The 23,665-nt window shown below is 34.3% G+C and overlaps 1 protein-coding gene across 1 annotated transcript; it reads right to left on the minus strand.

The window, feature by feature from the left end:
* Nucleotides 1-6,768: 6,768 nt before the first annotated feature.
* Nucleotides 6,769-23,665, minus strand: LOC128206011 (receptor-type tyrosine-protein phosphatase alpha-like). Its single transcript, XM_052908129.1, has 21 exons — nt 23,280-23,665; nt 18,675-20,151; nt 18,386-18,557; nt 18,127-18,206; nt 17,569-17,694; nt 16,928-17,094; nt 16,497-16,584; nt 15,853-15,917; nt 15,696-15,732; nt 15,316-15,419; nt 14,812-14,937; nt 12,251-12,399; nt 11,314-11,449; nt 10,232-10,360; nt 9,824-9,926; nt 9,455-9,531; nt 9,052-9,183; nt 8,724-8,828; nt 8,289-8,437; nt 8,001-8,136; nt 6,769-7,677 (listed from the first exon to the last, which is right to left on the minus strand). Exons 2-21 carry the CDS (start codon nt 19,270-19,272, stop codon nt 7,594-7,596), a joined length of 2,763 nt encoding a protein of 920 aa, XP_052764089.1. The 5' UTR covers nt 19,273-20,151; nt 23,280-23,665; the 3' UTR covers nt 6,769-7,593.

Raw genomic sequence — 23,665 nt, forward strand, 5'->3', positions numbered from 1 at the left:
TTATCATGACATACCTGTCGACGTTAGAGAAGGAGGATTTTGGGGCTTTAATAATACCGTTCGTATTGGCGATGGAATATTTCGTGATGGCGTCGGTTTGGCAGGAAGTTTAGGTGGGTTTTTTGAACATCCTTCGCTTGGACTTTGTGGAATAACTTCAGCACACGCTGTACTCAAACCAGACGAACTAAAACAGTGCATGGAAGATGGACGTTTTCCTGCAAACAAAGAGGGTGAAATATATCAAATTAAAACATGCAACGATCTTTTCGATATTGGTCGTCTAGTAATGGCAATATATGCCGAAGGAAATGACCAAGATGCAGGTGTAGAACTTGCCGTCTTTGTCATTGATAGTAATTTGCCATCCGAACAGGTATCTGTGTCTTTTGAAGGAATAAATCGCCAAGGTATTTACTATTTAATTGCTTAAATGGACCATTAACAATTTTGTAATCGGCATTATAAATCATTTAACTGAAATTTAATCGACATTAATAATAATAGCTCATTTATTTACATGTTAAATGTTTGTATATTTTAGGTCAACCAGCTACATTTTCATTTGAAACAGGAAAATCACTAGGAAGTGCATACTTTTACCCAGACTATCATTGTTGCAAATATGGAAGCGGAACTTCCTTTACTTCTGGCGAAATTAGTATTGATTTTGATAACTTTGGCCTCCTTAGCATTAAGGAAATGAAATTTGATGAGTTAAAACCTATCGTTTTACATAGACAATACGAAATTGCACCTTTGTCGGAGAACATACCATTTGCAGATGTCGGCGATTCTGGAGCTTTTGTCTACTGTTGGCGTTCGACGTGCGATTTAGTATGCGTTGGAATGATAGTTGGTGGAACATCAAATGGCACAACTGTTGTCACTCCTATTAACTCAATTTTGAAACAGCTCGGCGTTCCAAAATTAAAGAATTTTAAAAAGCTAAAAAATGAGCAGTTGCTAAAACATTTAGATGCTAAAGTTGACCGACTTGAGTCCAAATTCGACAATATGCAGTCTGGTATAAATCAGCTTTTGCATCGTTTAAATCAGAGTTCCAAGACAGGACCAACTGATTGTTAAAAACCACAACTCGACGATTTAAGTGAAGCAATGACATAATACTATATTTGGGTTGTTCGGAAAAACAATGTGATACTTATTCAATTAAAATATCATGTTCCTCAATCGTATTGGAATCACTGACATTGTCAAGCCCAAACCATTACAATTGAAAAGTTAGGTGTATCTGAACTTACAAAACAAATCCATTTTGACATCACGCATTGGTTTAATTATAAAGATATTTACATGCTCCCTACATGTACTCGTATCGGTATTAATTTAATTTCGCAAATTAATTCAGTCTTTGATACCAATGTGTACAATGTACACATGTAATATGAACAACACATTTTAATGAAATAGTATGGCATTGTTATCACTTTGAAAGACTGCTTGCTATGAAAACATATTGTAACTATTTTTCATAAACATTATTGAAAGAGTGGTACTAATTTATCAAATAAAATGTTCAAGAATATCTCGAGGACAACAAATTTGTCAATAAGCGAGACATTGTATAAGATTCAATTATATCGTGATTACTTTGGTTGGCTGTGCATCACTTGTCTAATTTTACGTATTATCGCAACAGGTGATTAATTCACTATGATCAAATTTTGTGTATATGGAAATTGAAAAGATTTTATTAAAATTAATATTGTTTTAAACACAATTTGTCAAGACTGAGAATAGAGTTTCAATAAGGTAGTTGCAATCCACTATACGTACTTTTTGATGACTAACATCTCTGTAATGCAATGGTATATTTTAACTGAGTAAAACTATTTTGTTCATTAACACAATTTTGAACGAAGATTTATTTTCTTCCAAAACACGTCTCAATTGCAAGCTGAAAACGATATTGTTTACAACGATTGCGAACAAGGTAATGACTTAAATATATAGAGCATAATTTTGCTCTTTGATTCTAATGATTGAAGTACAAATGACGGCCGTATAAATCGCCCCGTGTCTTGTCCGAATTACATTTACACGAATATACACTAACACCTAGAAACCAAACAGAGGCTCGTTATTTTTTGGAGTTATTCAGCTACTTCTGTCGCTTCTTAATTAACTTATCTAAAATCACCAAACCACTGTTAAGGCTCACGGAAAAGAGTGTAAAATACATTTGGACGCTTGATTGTGAAAACACATTAACAGCACTAACACGAATGTGAGTGACGGCTCCTATATTTGCCCACCGTGAGTTCGAATTGCCAATCATTCTGTACACAGATGCGAGCGACTGTGCAATTGGTGGTGTTATGTCTCAGAAAATGAACGAAGTTGAGCAAGCGATTGCTTATGTAAGCAGAACGTTTTCAGAGACAGAAATACAGTATTGTATAATGAGAAAAGTTCGTTTTGATCTACCGACACTACTTGTATGCACGAAAGTTCTTGTTACTGATAGATAATGGGTCTCTCAGAATGCTTATAATTTTCAAAAATCCTGCAGGATAGGTACCTCGCTGGAAATATTGACAACAATTCAGATGAACATTAAGAATACACCAGACAGACAACATAGTAATGCTTATGAATTGAGCCGTAAACCGTGTCTTCAGTGTGTAATTTTGAACCAAGATAAAAACGTTGTACCAGTACAGTTACTGTTAACTTTGGAAAGAAAGACATCCGCTGATGCAGAGCAGTGCAATGATAGTGATTTGACATAAGTGCGGAACTGGGTCCGGGATAAATACCTTGGTTTAAAAACATAGGTTCCGCTAGGCTAAGTCTCTATGGAACCAGTTTGAAATGCTTGAAATACACGGCTAAAGGCTAGTTCGTAAGTTGGAAGACAATTGTACAATTTTGAGTTTACACCAGGTGAGTTTACCTCTCAAATGTTGCAGAATTCTATTGTTTGTGACACATGATGCAAAACCATCTGCACATATATGCATGAGGAAAGCCATGATAGCCAATTTTAGACAAATAATTTATTGGCCTGGATTGTGTAGTGATGTGGGTGGTTGTGAGACTTTTAAAAGACAGGACAACACAGGCTCCTATGGAAAAAGTCAGATCAGGAAATAGAACAGAGACCTCTGTATATATTGGTCACCGGGGACTATTTTACAACTTGGACAGAAAGTTTCGCCACTAGAAACAAGGAAGCAGAAACTGTAGCAAGGTTGCTATTGGAGGAAGTAGTAGCACGATTTGGTGTTTTGAACAAAATTTCATTCTGACCAGGGAACACAATTCGAGGGAAAAGTAAATCTTGAGATGTGCACACTTCTTGCCATCGAAAAAAACTCGAACTACATCATATCACCTACAGTCCGGCGGATTGATAGAACGGTTTAACAGGACTATTGTCACTATGTTAAGCCAATATGTGATTGAGCATCATCTAGACTGGTAAATACGCAGAGCACGAACCGACAAACATGGATCCAAACATTCTTATACTGGGAAGGAAGGTGTCAACGCCACTTGAATTGGTTATGAATTGCCAACGGGTATAAAACAAATCCCGGATAGTGTTTGGATTTTACAAGAACCTCAGAGCACACAGGACAAGACCAATGACACTAATGGTAAACAGTACTAAGGCCATTGGAAAGGTGACGCTGGTTGCAGGGAAGGAAAGTTGAAGATTCATAGAATAGAGAAGGCCAATAAAGGGCAGAAGCTTCCGAAAACACAGTATGTGCAACCAAAAAGAAGTACAACGATGAACCTGCCAGCTCTTCGCCAAACAAGCTCTGTTTTCAGGCGAGAACGTCTACAACTGAAGTTCAGACAGCTCTGGTAATGATAAAGGGGCAATCATAGGATCAGGAGATGCAGACGGAAAAATCTCAGAGAATCCCATAGATCAGAAGAAACAATTTCTTTGTGAATATTGTGTACAGTTTAGGGACTCTTTCATGAATGAAACATTGAAATGCATCAATTAGGGGCAAGATCAGAAGAAGTTTCTTAATTTTACATACAGGGAGTTATAAAATGTCGGTTCACGAATAAATATATAACTTAGATGGAAAACTCGGACGGTGTTGTTTGTAAAACACATCTATTGTATCCATTGTTTGCATGATCTCTTCACAAAACATTTGAAAGATAAATAATTTTGCTTTCGTTTGGTTAAATGTTGAATTTGAAGGTTTTGTTTTCAAAACATATCCTTAACTCTGGGTAACTATTGTGCTGAACAAAAATACAACAGATTAGTATTCGGATCTTTTTGTAAAAGAGTACTCAAATCTACTTAAACATAAAATCAGACATAATTACTCGAAGCTGAGAACATCAATAATTATCTTTTTCCCAACTCGTATGAAAAAGAAAAGAAAATTAACTAAACTTATCGATTATCATTTAAAAAAAAGATTGAATCTGATTGAAAATTAATTGTAGTCGCTTAAATGTCCCACCAGCTTCACGTGCTTATATTCTTCTTGGAATGATTATGAAGATGCACAGAGTATTTACGTTTTCTTTTCGGAAGAACAGCTTAATATAAATCCAGCAATGAAAAACAATCCATGAATTAAATATATCATAATATATATAAAGTAATCAACAAATTCCATATATCAAGCGCAATTCTTGAAACCTTTTCATGTAATGATGCTGTAACATTTATGAACAGAATATATTAAAAACTACATGGTACAGCTCAGAAAGATAATAATTGCCATTGAAATGTCACTCTTACTTCAATGTCGCTAGGAAAAACGAAACGAGCGTGGACGAAATCACTAGGAACATGTATAACATTGCTTGACCAGAAAAAAAAATCGAAAAAAAATTACAGTAACGTTATGTCTGTGAGATATATAAAGATGGTCACCGAAGTAATGGTTCCCCCTTTTGCCAAGTTGTTTTTAAAATCAGTTTATTGAAGATGGTAACACCTTTCATAACAACAAACGAAATGTTCTTTGGAAATTTTGCTTCCGGTTTGACCAAATATATTCGGATAATTGTATGGGTTAAAAGTGGTATAATGTTACTATATTATCACATATATTGGTTCAGATATATACCTCAACATTTTATCATTTAAATATTGCCACATATATGTATTATAACACATGAAATGAAATACAAATGTCATCATCCAGGCAGCAATCATCCGATGCATATTTTGACAATGAATAAATGGTAAACTTCAAGTCACAAATTTAGCAATATTTTTACTTAGTAAAAGAATGCATTAGCATTTATTAGCATGCTACTTACAAAATGATGTCAAAACTATGATGAAAGTATATTAATATACATAAACAATTTGAATGAAAATGTCACCAGTGTGACGCAGAGTTTGTAGAAAAGTATCACAATTTCCAAAAACAACCACATTTCAAATCACAATTGACAGTTCATATTTAGATTAAATTTGATAAAAAGTGTACAATAATGTCAAGCTTTGTCATATTTATACCATAACTCAGATAAGTTGCACATATATATATATTCGAATGTGGAAGTATATACAATATACAATCAACCTTTAAACTTTTAGCAAAGACGATATTTTGTAGAAGACGAAGACTTACATTGTCTTAAAATATGTTTACAAACCTAGAAAAACTCAAAAGTTCTATGAATAAATAAACACAAATACTTACAGTATATACAGTTGTTGTTTTTTCAGTGTACTAAAACATAATATGCGAAATCTTTGGCGAAATCATGAACATTTTCACGGCATGTTTTGTTATTAGCACGATTCGTCAATAGAGGGTAATGTGAAATACGCATGTGCGGAACAGCATTTTCAGCAATAACGGCTTGTTTTTAATCCCTTTGCTTTTAGTCCCACGTATGCCGTAATGTTAGAAGGGTTTCATAAGAAGGTCATCTAACAGGGTGATTTGAGGGATTGGATAGACAAAATAAAGAAAATTGAACAAGTAATATGTTGTTTCGCGTCTTTTTATCAATCACGTTTTGTTTCACTGTTTTATCTGATTTTCTCGGCATCATTTTCCTCGACAGGCATGATCCACGATAATGCTCCCGTATTCCGGAAAAAATCGTTTGCCCAACCTATTTTTCGACGTATGTTTTGTTGATCACATAACTACTAAATTAAACGCTTAATACGTGTAAAGTGAATGCACTTGATTGCTGAATACATGCACGTATTTATTCGAGGGTGTATCTAATCGGTGTACGTTTATCAAATAATAGATAATACACATCTTGCACGGTCTTGTCGTGTGAACATTTCTGAATGAATCATCAAATTTCAATTATATTATTTTTATAAGAACACCTCGTTCGGAGACTAACTAAACTATTAAGTCAGTTGTATTACCTATTATATGAGTATGCGTGTCATTGCAATGTCTATACTGGTTGAGTTTGTAAATCCGAACAGTCTATAAATACCGTATAATGTTTTTTGGTTGTCTAAATTTCTTATGAATTTTTTAAGGTATCATCAAGTTTTAAGAGTTGCTTCCGAAATTTGAGTAATTGAAATAGTTGATAACACAAAAAAAATCAAGTGTATGTCTTACAGCCCCATATCGTGCGTGGGATGCTGCTTATTTGTCAGTTTATATGACATATTGATACGATGTAAATGTTATTCATTGAACATTACACAGGATATTAATTTAAACATTTACCACAAACACTGTTTTAACAAAAAATAGACTGTATTGTGCTCAAAAGTGTCCCTTTTTGACTATATTTGTTAAAAAACATAGATGATTTTATCATTATATTATTCATTTGCTGAAGTTGTTTAAAGTTTTTACGTTTGGAGCCCATGACCGAGTGGTAACCTTTCTATTTCATTTGTTGTATAATTACAATATAAAGAGAATATGACGTTGGTCGGTTGAACTAACATAATGTGTCAATTCGATTAGTTTCATACAATCCATACCACAACAGTCCGCATGCTGATGCATTAACAAGTATCTTACACAACCAATATTAAGGTTTTTTATTCCGTACAACACTCATTCAAAGCAAATGCATCACAAAGCCAAATGTTATCAATAGAAAATAGCAAAACAAAGCGGCAGTTAATAGGCGGTTTTACATTACTTATTGCAATACCAGAGCCTGTCATTTGTGCGGAACCAATCCTTGGCGTATTCGACACTGTGAACGTCCTGGGTAGTTATGAGCAATACTACTACTAGTAGTAGTAGCAGCAGTAGTAGTAGTAGTAGCTAATATACGTGTAGATATAACTAGATTTGAAACAGTATGTTCAGAATTTTGAGTAGATACCATTTTAGCTGTCCCAGTTGGTAACGAGTTAATAAAAATAATTTTAGTTCAAGCATAACTGTTGGCTTACTGGGAGCGGTGACCCCAAATATCTGTTGGAATTAAATATTCTAAATATAGCCAAGACAATTGTGTTGGCTGTTTGAACTTGAAATATTTATATTGTAGGAACCGCTTAAATTGAAGTGCCACGAACTTTACACAATAGTATGCAATTTAAAAAAAACACACAGACATATGAACAATTGACGACAAGATAACTAATCAAGATAGTTTAGTATTGTTTTCCAATCCACATTTAATTTATCTAACTTCGCTGAAATTGGAGTATGTTTTGAACGAACGGACGAACTCTAGAACACAATCATGGCAGAAGTCGAACTGTGCCTACAAATAGAAAATATCAAAACACATTGGTTACATGCAGTAGAGTAAGCTATGACTCAACGTTTTTTGCATTGTTTGTAAAGGATATTAAGTTGAATATATCATATCGTAGACTACTTAATTGTATCGGGGTTGTCATCGTTATTCCCTGCGAATATGTAACTTATAGCAAAAAAGAGGGTTTTGAAAAATATCAAACATTATTGTACATATATAGTTAATTAAGTTATGTTGACTCTTTCGTTAATTGGCATAATGCGCACTTGTATTAAGCTCAGATATATGTTGATTCGAAATTAAAACCAATCAAATGGTTAGCTAACCTGATTTGCCACTGCGTTGGGTCTCCTGGCTTTGACCCTCCTGACGGCATTTACCACACTAACCTCGTGCTCTACTATCATTTTCTCCAAGAGGAATGCCATAACACAGAACAGCCCGCTCTTATTACCACCATCCCTGATAAATATAGCATATTAGATTGATTAAAGTGAATGTTAGTTCAAATGAAATCATATTTGGTCCAAAATCCCGCAATCCAGATTTGTAAAAATGTTCGGGAATAAAATCCAACGAGAACGCATGGGTTACAAAGCATGAATTTGTATTACCTGCAGTGGATAAGAACAGGCCCGTTGGACGATGCTACTTTGACATCTCTCAGAAATGCGACATAATTAGCAGGGCTGCATGGAACATTTCCAGTCTGGTTCCAGTCTGTAAACTCAAAGTGTCGCAATGTGCTCTTTCCACCTTCACTCTGTAACGAAAAGCAAAGCTGCAATCATATTTGAACGTATACTTTTATTATTTTCATAGAAAACCCCTGGTTAGAAATCAATAAAAGACATCATACTGTTCAATAAAAGCAACGTAAGTTTCAAAGTTACTCTTTGTTCTTGATAAAATCCCTATACATTTTATGTCGTAATTACTTTCTTGCTTTTTTTTAATTCATCTTCTTTCAAATGATGTAAATGCAGTTACATGTATAATATCGATATTAAACTAATCTGTGTGTTTCCCTTGAACTCAATAGTTAGTACTTTCTGGATACTGTACTCTTTCGTGACCTTTTCCTTCCCACATGAAATAGACAGTTGACCTTTCTTAAGCACTTGATTGTCCGCTGGATAATATTCACCTATATCCTGGTGAAAAAAGTTAAGTTCTTTTAAATGAAATTCCGTTATTAAGGATTTGATTAAGATTTATACAAAGAACATCTTCTACAGCTGGAGATAAATGAAATTGATCATGTCTGGAATAAAACAGCATCAAGAGAGAAATGTGCATATCATGTTATATCATTGAGTTAACTCACTACAATCTTTTGACAAAATGACAGAAATATATTGATCATCTTAATCGTACCTTTTTGCCGTCACTTTGCTCAAAGCTGACAATGCATGAGCAATTTTCTTTGTAAGCCAAAGTAAGGAAATCCTGTACAGTATTTGGCATCGGAGACTGGGCGACAATGTACTTCCGTTTCACCCGAAACGCCTGCAAAACAAATTGAATGTACGGCGAGGGCGAACACGAGTTCGTATATCAAATTACTGCAGTTAAAGGTAACGGTATGAATGTATTGATTTAAGCAATCAGAATAGGGTTTTCAAACGAATGTTCTCATAACGTAATTATTTAGCAGCTTTAAATGGCTGTATATGCTTGGAGAAACTACCGTTTATTAGAGCAAATGTTAAATCAGATAATTTTCAAACTTAATAATGGTCTTTAAAAATGTTGAATAATTCTATTTATATACCCTTACATGAACAAAGACCGCGTTAACATAATCTGAATCACCATGTCTTATTCCCAGATAAAGTCGAGGGCGGTATTCATAGCCTGAATGTAAGAACCCATTTATTTCTTAACTTTTTGGTTAGCATAATTTTACATTTTAAATTTTGATAGCGCACTATTTCATTACCGAACGTCATTGCAACATCGCGCAGTTATACTGGCTATGATATTAGGTCAGCAGAGCTTATGCTTACTTTGCGATACGTATGGCTTGTAGATAAATGATGGGTTTTTCATAAAGTAGGTTATTGATACGCGATATTCTTTACAAACATTACCGAACGTCATTTCAACATGGAGCAGTTTTACTGACGATATTCTTTACAACGTGTACCTGGGATATCTGCCCCAATTCTATTCTTTCCTTTTTCAGACTTGTTTCGTTCTTTAGCAACGATTTCATCGTCAGTATGAACGTGAGGTGTGTCCGTTATATTCTACAAAGGAGAAATACTTTACACAACTTTCGTTTGCGTTCTGAGTATATACATATGCCTTCTTGGCATATATGCATTTTCATCTGTTTCAAAGAAATATATTACTTATACATTTTGAATATAACTATGAATTATGAGCCTAATCGGTGGGAAATTTACTTTCCATTGACTGTTTATATCTGGATAAATAATAAATACACTAAAAATACCAAGTGAACATCGCTTTGTTATTTTCAGTATAAAACTACTTATGGACAGAACTGAAAATTGATAACCATACACAGAGAAAATTCACATTCCGTTACCTTAAACTGCCTAATAAGATCGCCTTTGCTGGTCCCGATCATGTAGTCCTGAAACTGTTTTTCTGTTATCTGCTCACTGTTAAAAGACAGGGTGTGAACCAGGGCAAGGTGTAGAAACTCGTACTGTTCCTGAAAATCGGGAAAAAACACACTAATATACTAATTGTTCATTTCCGTGTTCATTGGTTTCTATGGAAACGCATTTCAGAAAGCAAGCATAAACAGTGTATAGTTCAAATATGACATGCAAACGTAGACAAACAAAATTGCATGATAAACTATACAACTGATAAACCATTGAGGCTGCAAAGAGAGACAGTATATTTTCAGCTGAGACGGTATATTCCCAGCCTTTATTAATAACATATGTCATGTGTTTCCGTTCCAGATAGAAAAAAATCCGACCCGATGGCACCTGCGTTGCCAGGTAACGAGGCTTGCCGAGTTACCGGCAACGCAGTGTGCTCGAGGGTCGGTTTTTTCTATCAGGAACGAACACACCTGATATATATAGCATACCTTAAATCACATTTATGTTTTATAAAAATACATAAAAAGCCCATTTTTGTTAATTTCACCAAAAACCGCATGCGATGATGTTTACTGACGTCATGATGCGTAGTGATTTCTATTCACTGCATACGTCAATAAGTTCCTACGATATCACGTCTTTTAAGAGTTATTTTGTTTTGTTTTGAAGATATATATTTATCAAGTTAATGTTTATGGAACTTATCTATTGGAATCGCATAATTATGGTTACATAAAGTGTATGATAAAATAAATGAAAAGTATTACGTCACAGCGCGTGACTCATTTGGCATAGGGGGTGCCAGATGGAATTTTCCAGCACGACTGAATTCAACGAAAATGCCTATCTGGTGTGCTAGAAACAATAAGCATATCTTAAAGACGTGCACAACTGAGTTACAAAAATAAACGCGCACTTTCTACGGCACCATATAAAAATAAAATGCAGTTGCATCGATATTTCCTGTACCTTCCTGTATTTCTGCATATCTCTATTACTTTGTCACTCACGTTACGTTCTGTGTGGTTTAAGGATTCAAACGTTAACCTACCGCTGTCTGGACCATGTTTGGCCTGTTCTGTCTCATATTGATGATGCATCCTGGAATCTCAACAGCCTTGTTTGAATTGCCTTCCTTTGTTAGAATATCTAACGCAATATATGTCCCTGTACGACCGATTCCCGCACTAAAAGGAACAACTATATATGACATTTATCGATCGTATCAAATGGTAAAAGGCTATGCGCTATTGATTAATTTAAACAAATGTATTTTCACCTCTATTATAAAGAGTGCTGAAAGCTGATGTAAATCACTATCGAGTCCGTTCAGAAACCAATAATTCATATGTCATAATTTATAGGCCAAGAAAACGTCGTGATCGAACAGGACTTCTTGAATAAGAGGAGGACACCTTCACCACTAGCCTTTACATGAGCTTTTTCAAGGAGATACAACATAGCTTCAGATGTGCTTATTGCTAATTCTGTATTAACACGTACTACAAGTACACAGTATTTGATATATCTGTCTGACCTAATGATCTTGCATTTGAGAGCGATTTCAGTTTCGTTCTGTGTTTTTCTTCGAAATGGTTAAATAAAGTCTTACCAGTGTTGTAAAACATTCCTTTAGGACATATGCATTAAAAGAATGGTCCTATTTGCTTATATGCAGCGTTGGAAAATAAACATGTTCTGGGACAATCAGTAATGAGAACCATCTTTCTAATCTTAATTAGCACGGTGACACTCTGATCTTTGACGATTATAACAGGGCAAGGGCAAGGGCTCTTGAATATGCAATAAAATAAATCTCGCACTTGCAATAACAGTCGAACCCCGTTAGCTCAAACTAGCTTGGCTCGAATTCCTCGTTGGCACAAAATAAGAACAATTCTATATACTTTGAATGCTCAATGTTTCTCTCAAATAGTACTTGTATAACAGGTGCAAAAGTTTAAATAATGACGATGAATAATCTACACCTGCAATGAACCAGCGTTGGACCGTCGAGATGAGCAGTAGAATTTAGCACTTTATGTCGGAACTCAATCAGCGCTGTGACGTCCTCTGGGATTCCCCTATCAGGCCAGGCCGTGAAGTGGAGGTGGTGCAGCTGCCTCTGAAATTCGCCCTGAAATAGTTATTGTTATGTATTCCAGTTGATGGGCTATGCTCCGAATATTAATTAAACATACTAGCGTGATGTACGGTGAATCAGGCCATATATTGCTATTTGTAAAAAAAACCCTGTTTTTTGTGGACTCAATAATGACAAAATAATTTACGGATCCCTCTCCCTCTCCTCCCTTGCGCCTCTCTCTGTCTGTCTGTCTGTCTGTCTCTCTGTCTGTCTCTGTGTCTGTCTCTGTCTCTCTCTCTCTCTCTCTCTCTCTCTCTCATATATATTGCCTATATTTTTGAAATGGCTCAAAGGCGGTGTCATTAAAATTTAAAGTAGGTTAATTGTTGCTTGCATATGTAACAATCAAAATGTTTTCCAGTTGATAATCTCTTGGCGTTCCATTTACGCTGATTTCCATAACATTACGCTGTGAAACGAAAGCGTTACGTCATTAATCTGCTTTAATAAGATTGTCAAGATTGGTACATAGTTATGAATTGTATATTCCTCAAGCAGTTGATCGTTGTTAGTGTTGTTCTTGTGTTGATGGCATACAGCCATGAGGTCGTAGTCAAGGCGAAGGCATATTGCTACCAAGTTTAAATTGATATAGGTCTTTACAATCTTATACATCACATACACCCTGACCGATCAAATAACCTGACTCTTTCTAACTCCAATAAGGAAGTGGATTTTAACAATCTTTTCATTTTTGTATACTCCAGGTAGAAACATATAATTCAACTTTGTTATTGACAGCCTTGATTTTTCTACAAAGAAAACGTGTATGTGGGATGGTTTTTTGTAATGTATGATTTATTTAATGCTTCAACTAGATCACTTTTTTTCTACCTTTCAACAAAATTATTATTATTGAATAAGTTCGTACCAATTGTGTAAGCAACTCATAAGAAACCATATAACGAGTAAAACCTGGTTATCTTTCCTTGTAATGGTTATATTAATATTAATATCAATCAGCAGAATCATTGGGTGCATCGATGTAAAAATATAATATGTAAATATAAAGGAAATACACATTTTCTCGCCTCACTCTCAACTGAACGCAGGAGGTTAAAAGCATTCTTCAATACAGTGTCTATCGCTTCGTAAATCTTTTGTGTTTATTCCGGTTGCGTGAAGTCGAAATAATCATTAGCATTTACGGGGCTTTAAGTTTAGTTTTGCGCACTACTTAAACTTCCGTGTATTTTGCCTATATTTTCTTTAAGCCTTGTGAAACTACATAATGAATGGTTGAGACGTTCAATGGTTAAGCTAGTAGACACATCCGAATCATTGATTGATTTGATGACTACGATTATGTGTCTTAAAATTTAAATTGGTCGTCTAAGCACGTTGGTTAATATAGAAAAGACATAAAGTACACAATGGCTTAAATCTTTCACGCGCTAATGAATTTGGAATCTCGAAGTGTGAAGGCGAAACCAGAAATACTTTTTCATTGGTTCACAAACAAATGCAAACACGGAACTAACATTCTTATTCAAGTTATGCATTTTGAGGCAGCGGAGTCAACGGCACTTTTTAATTACACTTCCTCACTCTAAATGGTGACATTGGCCCCGCTGTAGTAATGTTATAGTTATTGTTAATGTGTGTTTTGTTTCATTAAATCCTATGCTGTTTTAAGAAACGTTCAGAATATATTGAGGTTATTGCTTATAAACACTCACCTTAAAAAAAAAGTATGCACTGTGGTTTAGTGTATTGTTATGGACAGTCACTACAATCCAAGTTCGTTGTGGAAGAAAGCAGTACCAAAATCAAACAAGAGCGATAACATCCGTAAGATTGCATTATTTGTTGTAATTTGGCCAAGAAGCAAAACTCATAAGAAAGCTCAAAACAAGTACATTTGTGTTATTTTTCTTTGCAATGTTTATATTCATATCAATATCAAGTGTTTCATGTAATTGAGGAAAGGACTTTAAACAAACACATTTAAAGCTATAGCATTTGCACAGAGAAGGTAATGAATATTCTTCCATACATTGGTTTTAGTCGTGTTCGTTAAGCGTGAAGTGAAGACAGCATTTATGAACGCCTTACATGTAGTTTAAGGTACTATTTAATCTTCCGTGTATTTTACCTATTTTTCGCAAGCTATGTTAAATGTTTGAGACCTTTAAGTGTTTAAATTGAGTGCGAATATCCGATTTACTGACTTATGTTTATGATAAAACTTGTTGAGATTCAATTTGTTAAGTAACAAGCTGTTTCCTTTAGAAAATAAGCAATTTATACATTGTAAACGAATTATGCAACATAAATGAAGTAATTTATTAAAACTTGTTTCATTCACGTGTTCAAATTACATTTAAGTTCAGATGCAAATAATGATTAAAATAGACTAAGATTTCGTGTTCACAATACGTAAAAGAAATCTTATACGCTTACATCATTTAGGAGCAGCAACCTTCTCGTAAACTCTGCATACTCATCCTCGCTCTGACAGGTGACCTTCACCCCGCTGTAGTCTTTAGTGGTCCCAACACGAGGCCAGTACTGCTCGCATTTCTCCTTCTGAATGATAGGAAAATTAATCTAAATACCGATTCGAATCTGCTATAAACAGTGCTGTGTTTCCATGTGTTCTTGTTAACTATTGCCTTAGAGAGTGCAGTATTTAAACTTGAGTGATCACATTATTGTATGTCGATTTCCAATGTTAACTTTGCATATATTTGATACGTTAAACTTGCAATCAAAACTAAACAAATTTTGGAATAAGGAAGCATTCTGTGATGAAACGCTTTAAATTGATTGATATTATTTATAAATATTTTTGTACTTGAATGTTATAAATCAAAGTATCAGTTTCATATACGTGTACATATAAACGCGGGGTTAAGCTTGAGCAACCAATATATATTTATCATAGCAATAAAGATGTCTTCAAACCCCTTCCTCCATCAAGTTGGTAACCATGACGATCTTCTCGACCTTTTGTTGCCAAATCATATTCCAGAACATGCCAAAGTCTTCCATCTGTTTTGACATTGGACCTAGGATTAGAAACAATAGAAACCGTGGCAATCGTCTTCAACAGGGTGTGTCTCTTTATTCATACATGTATAACATTTGTGTTGTTCGGATTTCTGTCTCCTAACGAATAAGTGATATAATGTAGTATATCCCACTCTTAGAAAATGCACACAGAAATCTGATATGCAATGCCCTTGTCCGACCAAATGACTGGCAGACGAAATATAGAAAGCAACAATGAAAGTTCCATGGCCATGTAGATGTCTTAGATATATTTATAGGACATATATTCTTACCAAGCGACGCAATATACGCATTTCTCTCTCTGAAACCCTGCAAATAGAATAGGACTCTAAGTATAATAATTGTTGAAAGTGTACTTGATACGTTTGTGATTTATTTCATTTAAAGTTCTCTTCGACATCAAAATGAGTATTTGGTTCTTATACATACATCGATGTAGTTAGCATTGATGTAATCCGTATCAAAACCAGTCACTTTCACCCTTGTTTCATCATCTGGAAAAATATATTGTAATAATGTACAGATACAGTTATATCGACACTTTTGTAGCCTTTTTTCATTTTGAACACCAGATTCAAAACGTATTTTTAAATAAACTACTGTATAATAAATGCAATACTAATATATATAATAATGGTTATTTAACGCATATTAATCAGTGTTGTGCTAATCAAAAGTCAAAGGTCGAGTAATTTTAAACGAGATTATGGCAATAACTAGATGGGCACATGTTTAAGAAACCCCTAGAAATTTGATGACTTTCAATTATTTACGTTGTTACTTTATTCGGGATTGCTGGGATTAGAGTGAGGTTGTGCACACATTTGACATTTTACTGACCGTTCCAAGGCGGTCCCTAACAATCCTTGATAAACATACCCAGTTTTTTATATACAGTATGAATGCACTGTGCTGTTTGTGGAGTTGTGTGCTGTTCTATCATCGTTCTTGTTTGTATTTTTTTGTTTTAATATTCTATGTCTTTGGCGATTACCCAGTGCCATTAAACCTGTTTTATTTTTAAACATTTTACTGCTGAGCATGTTTCTGTAGCTTTTCGCATACATATTTACATGCATATAATCCCTTGTATCTGTTCTTCGCCCTGTTTAGAGGTAGTTTGGCAGCGTCACAGCTCCTTGTGAGGCCGTCGGAGAATTTCTGGGGGAAAAATACATATATTAAAATTGTTTGTAAATTATTAATTAATGCGCATTGATCGGTGTACTGCGCTAATTAAACTTCAATAGTATTGTAACATGCATATAATCCTTTGTATCTGTTCTTCGCCCTATTTTGAGGTAATTTCAGCATTACAGCTCCTTGTGAGGCCGTCAGAGAATTTCTTGGGGAAACAGATAAAGCATACATTTTATTGAGACAATGATCATGATTGCCTTATAATATTGAGATTTTTAATATAAATTATGTTTTCTATTGTTACTTATTTGAGAAATAGTTATCAAAAATACTCTATTCGTGATGCTTTGTGAATAAAAAATACATCAAATTCCTCCTCATAGTATGCTAGAGTCTTTCCAGCCACAAAAACCGCCAGTTCCTCCACTTTCACTTTCCGTTTCTCGATATCCTGTATCCCGATGTAGTAAACGTTCTCCTCAACCTTCTTGGCAACTTTCCTTTTCTGTGTTCTCCTCTCTTCGTCCAAATCTGTTAAAGAAGAAATACATTGTTATAATACAAACATGACTGATTCAGCGCCATTATTAAGTATTTCACTGTCTTGTAAAAGCATGTCACAGGCAAAAACATATTAAAATACTGCCAAAACTAGATTTAATTATGACTTTTACTATAAACACTATCACAATGTAAACTACAGGGACAAATCCAGTAGCCAAAACTTTACCAACAACCATGATTTCGGGTACCAGACTCAGGTATAGTCCACACTAATCGAGGGACACACATCGAGCAAATACACATTATATTAATACATTCTGAGGAAACTGCCTTGGAACTGTCAGTGAAAAAAGAATTCACGGGGAATTTAATATTGATACCCAACTGCATACTAACGCGACTTGTCAAAACACTTATTAGCTTAATCGGAGCCATCATCAATATGAAACCATTTACAAATTAAGCTAAGCAAAATATATTTATCATATTTATCATTTGTACCTATTTCAAGTTCATCCTCTTCTGGGGCTTCCAAAGTTTCAGCGATTCTTACAATATCTGCAGCTGTGTCATACATTGCAGGACTATATCCTGATGTCCTTGGTGATGTTTTCGACTTAGGAGTTTCTGAGAAAAACAATAAGATGATAAACATTTAAACAGTGGCACGAAAACATTCGCATTTATTTTGGCTTGGTATAATACGTATGCTGTGTTCACAAAAATAGACATAACACTTTCTGTAAAATATACTGGTTGAGCAAACAAATATAAGACAACCTGAAAACATTCAACCAAAGAAAACTTTCGGATCCTCGACTTCATGTTTACACTACACTCTTATTTTCTAATGTACACTTTTAAACTGCCAAATGCATTGTTTTTTTATACAATACAGAAACACATTGCCAATTGTTTGAAAAAGGAGGAATTGCGAATATAATTTGATGTAAATAAAATCTGTGTTGTTTTTCATGATACTAATAGTTTACTCAATGATCTTGCCACGCATTTGTGAAAGCATTCTGTCAATGGAAGATGATACATCAATTTTGATACCATCAGAAACAGGTCCGATTGTGTGATATTCGTTACCAACACCATCGTCTGTGTATTCCTCGTCCGGTTTTCGGGTTTTCCTAAAATTAAAATGAAAAATCCATTAAGCAAAAGCTAAATAAGTATTTTAGAAGCATAGATACAACACGACATGGAATATCAAATCAATTTATATTATATATAGAACTAGAAACCTAAAAGCACAATCATTGGAAATATATCTAAGATGATAAAGAGCTTGATCAAATACGATAACTACCTTTTTCTGAGCAAGAAAAGGATCGTCACTACAATGGCAGCAGTTACAACAACACCTCCTATGCCTCCAACAATTGCAGGAATAGTTGAAGTATTTGAAGTAGCTGAAGTACTCAATAGCTCATCTGTTCTTGTTTCTGTATTTAATCGTTCAGTCTTTATCTTTATATTTTCTTTAAATATAAGGAGTATATGTCTCGAAAGTCAGTAAAACTTATTTAAATATAAATGTTAAACATCTTACGTATTTTACAAGCCAATTATTGCAAAATATACATAAAGCTTTGTACCTGATGTGCATCTTTTGCCAACGAATCCTTCAGTGCATCCGCCCAGACATGCACCTTCTAGATCACATATTGTTCCTGAACCATTTTGGCATCCGTGAGAACATTCCTGATCACATTTAGTTCCAAAGTAACCATCTCTGCATCCGTTTAAGCAAACGCCATTCTCTCGTTTACATTCTTTACCAAGACAAAACGGACTACATGTTTCATTACAAAACATTCCAAACACCGAGTTATTTTTACAGCTATTACAAGCACCTGTAGTTCTATCACAAGAAGACGAATTACATTCATAATTGCATGTTAAATTGCAGTAACTACCAAAAGCAGATACCGAAGAACAATTGAAAACATACACCTTTGATATTGCACATTTTATCTGTACACTCGTCGTTGCAAGATAAATGGCAGATTTCTCCATATTTCGATTCTTTGCAACGGGTACAAGTGCCGTTGGACTCACATGATACACAGTTCGCAGGGCAGACCTCGCATAATCCATCATTTTGACGACATTTATTACTTTCACACATCTGTTTACATTCCATGTTGCAACTGTTACCGTAATATCCCAATTCACAGGACAAGCAGCTACCATTTGTATAACAAAGTGAGTCAGCACATTTACCGGGGCAAGTTAAGTTGCAAAATTGTCCGTGATAACCACGATTACATGAATAGCATGTCTGTGATGAATCATCACAGGTACCATTACAGTTTATTGGACAAGCTTTATTCAAACAGTGGCCTTGAAGTCGATCGCAGCCGAACATGCAATTACATCCAAATTCACATTGATGGCCATAATACCCTAACACACACGACTGACAATTCCCTTGAATGTCACACCCATCATTGCAAGTAGTCGAGCACGTATGCTCACATCGACGGCCATATTTTCCGCTTACGCATGAAGAGCACACGTTATCATTGCAAGACAAACAGTCTGTTTCACAAGAGAGACACATTCCGGTCACAATATCACATGCATTGCCACCGCATTGACAAAAGGATTGACACAAACTACCGAACTTTCCTGTTTCACACAATGAGCATGAAGTGACATTTTTACAATCGGCGCAATATTCGCCACATTGTGAGCGACACGATGCCCCAAAATATCCTTGTATACATACACAATTACCATTATCACCAAAGCAAGTAGAAGGTAGGCAATTGTCTGAACAATTTCCATCGCATTTATTTCCGTAAAAGTTCATAAGACAAGAACAAAAACCATTAGAAGTATTGCATGTTCCATCAACACACCCTTCTGCACATGTTGCAATACAGGTTTCACCCCAAAACCCGTCTTTGCATGAGTCACAATTTAACGGATTAGAACATGTTCTGCAATTTGGATAAGTACAAGGAAGACAATTAGACACTTGTGGATAAAAGCCGTCTTGGCACTTACGGCATAATCCAGACGACGCAATGGTGTCACAGTCAGTGCAATTGGAGTGACATTGGGTACCTTAAGATAATATAACATATTAGTATGACTAACACAAGTCGAAACAAAAACAAATAAACAATTTAATTGTTTCAACGATATCAACCTGATATACAAAGTTGAAAATAAATAACTATCCAATAAGGTTAAATGATTATTTTATTTCATTAACTAAATTCTTTTTTTTCTCTGTTTTTCTTCTTTTTGGAATTGCCAAGCATGATAATCCGTTTATTCATTTCAAATAATCACATAGCCAAGAAAGGTATGAATATACATAGTTTACATGTCGTATCTTGAAATTACATCTGTAGTACATTTCCCAAAATCATTCAAAAAACAAGATGACACAATTTTGTTTGGGTAATGTCTTTGGAGAACAAATGAATCGTAGTACAAATAGTGTAAGATATTATCATCAACTTATCTTCGTTCGCTTACAAAATATGTCATATAGATACGCTATTTGGCTTGGTCTATTTGATATTCCTTGACAATATATTTAATGTGTTTAAAAGTTCTGTTAAAACCACAGTTTTGAACACGTCTGTAATAGAGTTCCAAAAAAACAGACAGGTAGGGACAATGTATGAAAAATTCTTCGTAATCTTCTACTTTATTTACACGGAGGGGATTCTGTTATATTCCAAGGAAATAAATTTAAGTTGGTCGGAACGAAAATATGAAGGATTTTTTATTTTAAATTGTTTTACTTTGTTGTCAACGACTGATTTATGTATAATGTAATACCAAGATTTCCAATTAATATACTCACGTTTGCGCTATTTCTAATTGGTGTACATATAGGGCTTTTCAAAATTGTGTTTTATGTAGAGTTGGGAAATGTCTTTATTCGTCATATCATTAAGAGGTATTTTTTTGCATGATTCTAATATTTTTATATTTACTTTTGTATTCATTCATATGTCAGTTGCCTTGCATGTCAAAAGTTTTGTCTAAAATATCAGTTTGTTATTCATTTTTAATTAGTACTGAGCAACCTTAACAATTAATTAGTGTCCAATTGATAAAATCATGTTTAATAATTTGTTCAATAGCATCTGTAAAATGCGTTTCTTGTAAGAATGCAATGTCTGTTCTCTGGGCCTTTAACCATTCAATTAAACGTACACGTTTTTTCCTCGTAATTCTTGAACATTAAGCGATAACACATGTACAGAATCAGCACGAATCATTTTAAATTAGAGATGCTTAATTATTATGTAGCCTTGTATACAAAGAATAACAATATAAGGCGACTTTGAATTTTGAAAGAATTCTAAAATACTTATTGCGGTCTGTCGGATAGAAAAAAAATGCTTCTTAATGATCATTAATCGGTCAATTAGTTCCCGGAGAGCGAATTAACTTCAGTATGTATGTAACAGAATACATGGAAAGGAGCGAGTTATAATAACGTGGTAACCAAAGAAGAGGTACAGCTCGAGTTCAAGCTAAAGTGCTTTTCATTCTGGTAAAACACATTTTGCATTATTTAAAAAAAATATTAGTCGCGCAAACAAAAAGGGTTTTCCAATGGTATACACTTATTTATTAGTTTCCCATTCTTTTGAAGAAAAGCCATTATAAAAAGTACAGTTTATGCTTTCTTGTGGTGTAAGAAGGAAGTGAATGTGCTTTTGGGTATATGAGTTTCGTCTGTTAAATCAGATGTGGTATGTTCGTGTATCACCCTACAATACTTCTACAGGAAACAAAAGTAGTTTAACTATTAACGGCATCTTCGAAAAATCATAGATGGTAACGTGAACAAATACTTGTTTAGAATGTATAAAATGCTCTATTTAAAACAAGCATTTTCGTTTTGATAAAGCAATATTTAATGGTTTATTACTGTGATGGATTATTCAATCCTGCTCAGTGTATGATATAAAACAACCTAATGAAATACACCCTGTTATAACGTACGAACCAGTCGAAATTCGTAGAAGAGCTATCATGAACTATGACTTAAACGAACCACTTGCAAAGGAATCATAGGACCATGCGAATATATCGTCGAAATACTTCTTATTATGGATTAAACGTAACAAATAAGGAGCCACTACCGCATAAGCTAATGCGACAACATATCATTACACTTAGAAGTATATCATGGGCATCTTTATTTTGGCTGCAGAGCGATTGATAAGTAAATTACTGTTTACACTATATCGAACTAAGTCGAAGAGATGATTGTCTGTGATATATAAGTTGATTTAAAGATTACTTAAAGTGAAATTTCAAAATACTATTAAAGTGTATACATATCTCTTAAGGTAGCACACCCCTAATGAAAACCTCCGCTTGAAACTCTTCAATTCTAATGTTTTAGCCTATGTTGTTATGCGCAGGACTACAAATCTTTTGAGGGTTTCAAGGTAGTGGTTGAAACCCAGCCAGAAGCACAGATATATTTTATTTTCGTCTTCTTTGTTTTCAGTAGCTAACATTTTTTTGCAAAAGTTAATATTGTATTTCCATTAAAAAGTAATTAAATACATTTTTACACATAAATATAAGCTCCTGTGAAGATTGTATAATTTGCACGCACGGCGGAAATAGGTGGTTGGGAATTACAAATTTTATATTTTTTAAAATGAGACGGTAAAACATTTTGATTTTTGGGCATAATGTTTCCAAAAGATTAAAGAAAAATATTAAAGAACAGGCCATGAGTATTTCTAAAACTTGTTATTTTTGCTTTTAAACATCGATGTTCCAATTATACACGGTCAAAACAGTATGTTAAAATTGAAAAACGATATAGCTATTTCTTTAGGTGATGTGATCAATAATGTATTATTTCTGAAAGCAAATATATTTCTTGTTATTCTGATATCAAATTATTACCAAAATGTTGAAAAATAAATGAAATAAAGGATTGTTCTTTGTCTCTCGGGTGATGTCGCTTTTATCGACAATTCTGAAATGGAGGTATTGTAATTCAAATTTAAATAAAATTGTTATTTGACGGTAAATTTCTTTTAAATTTTGTTTTTGAATCCAGGAAATGATACACATTAAGAAATTATCAAGCTGGTCATAGTTTGAAATGGTGCCCATTAGGGGTGTGCTACCTTAAATACAAAACCGATGGACAAATTGCATCAATTTTAAAATGATGTACAATATAATATTAAGCTTACCACCGCACAGATAAAATCCGAAGGACACGAACAATACTATTTTCAAAAGAACGTTTTGAGCCTTTATCTCCATTATTCAGCTTTAAACTTAACAAACTTTGTATAATTCATATGTCCACAATGTTTTATTCAAACCAGGAAGATCGTTACAGCGTAGTATATCATTTATGATGCGAGTGGCAATTCATTGATCCTACATACTGGTATGGTAAACGATACGCTTTAGTGATTATTAACAATGACACAATGATTGAAAGTTTTTGCAGCTACTATTTGGATTTGGACAGAGGTTTACTTTCATGTACCGCATTTGATGATTAAACATCTAATTACTCCCGGTCTTATATTGCGGAAATGTAATTTGTCGGCCAAATCCATCCAAATAC

Source organism: Mya arenaria, chromosome 10 (genome assembly GCF_026914265.1).
Source record: "Mya arenaria isolate MELC-2E11 chromosome 10, ASM2691426v1".
Taxonomy (NCBI): domain Eukaryota; kingdom Metazoa; phylum Mollusca; class Bivalvia; order Myida; family Myidae; genus Mya; species Mya arenaria.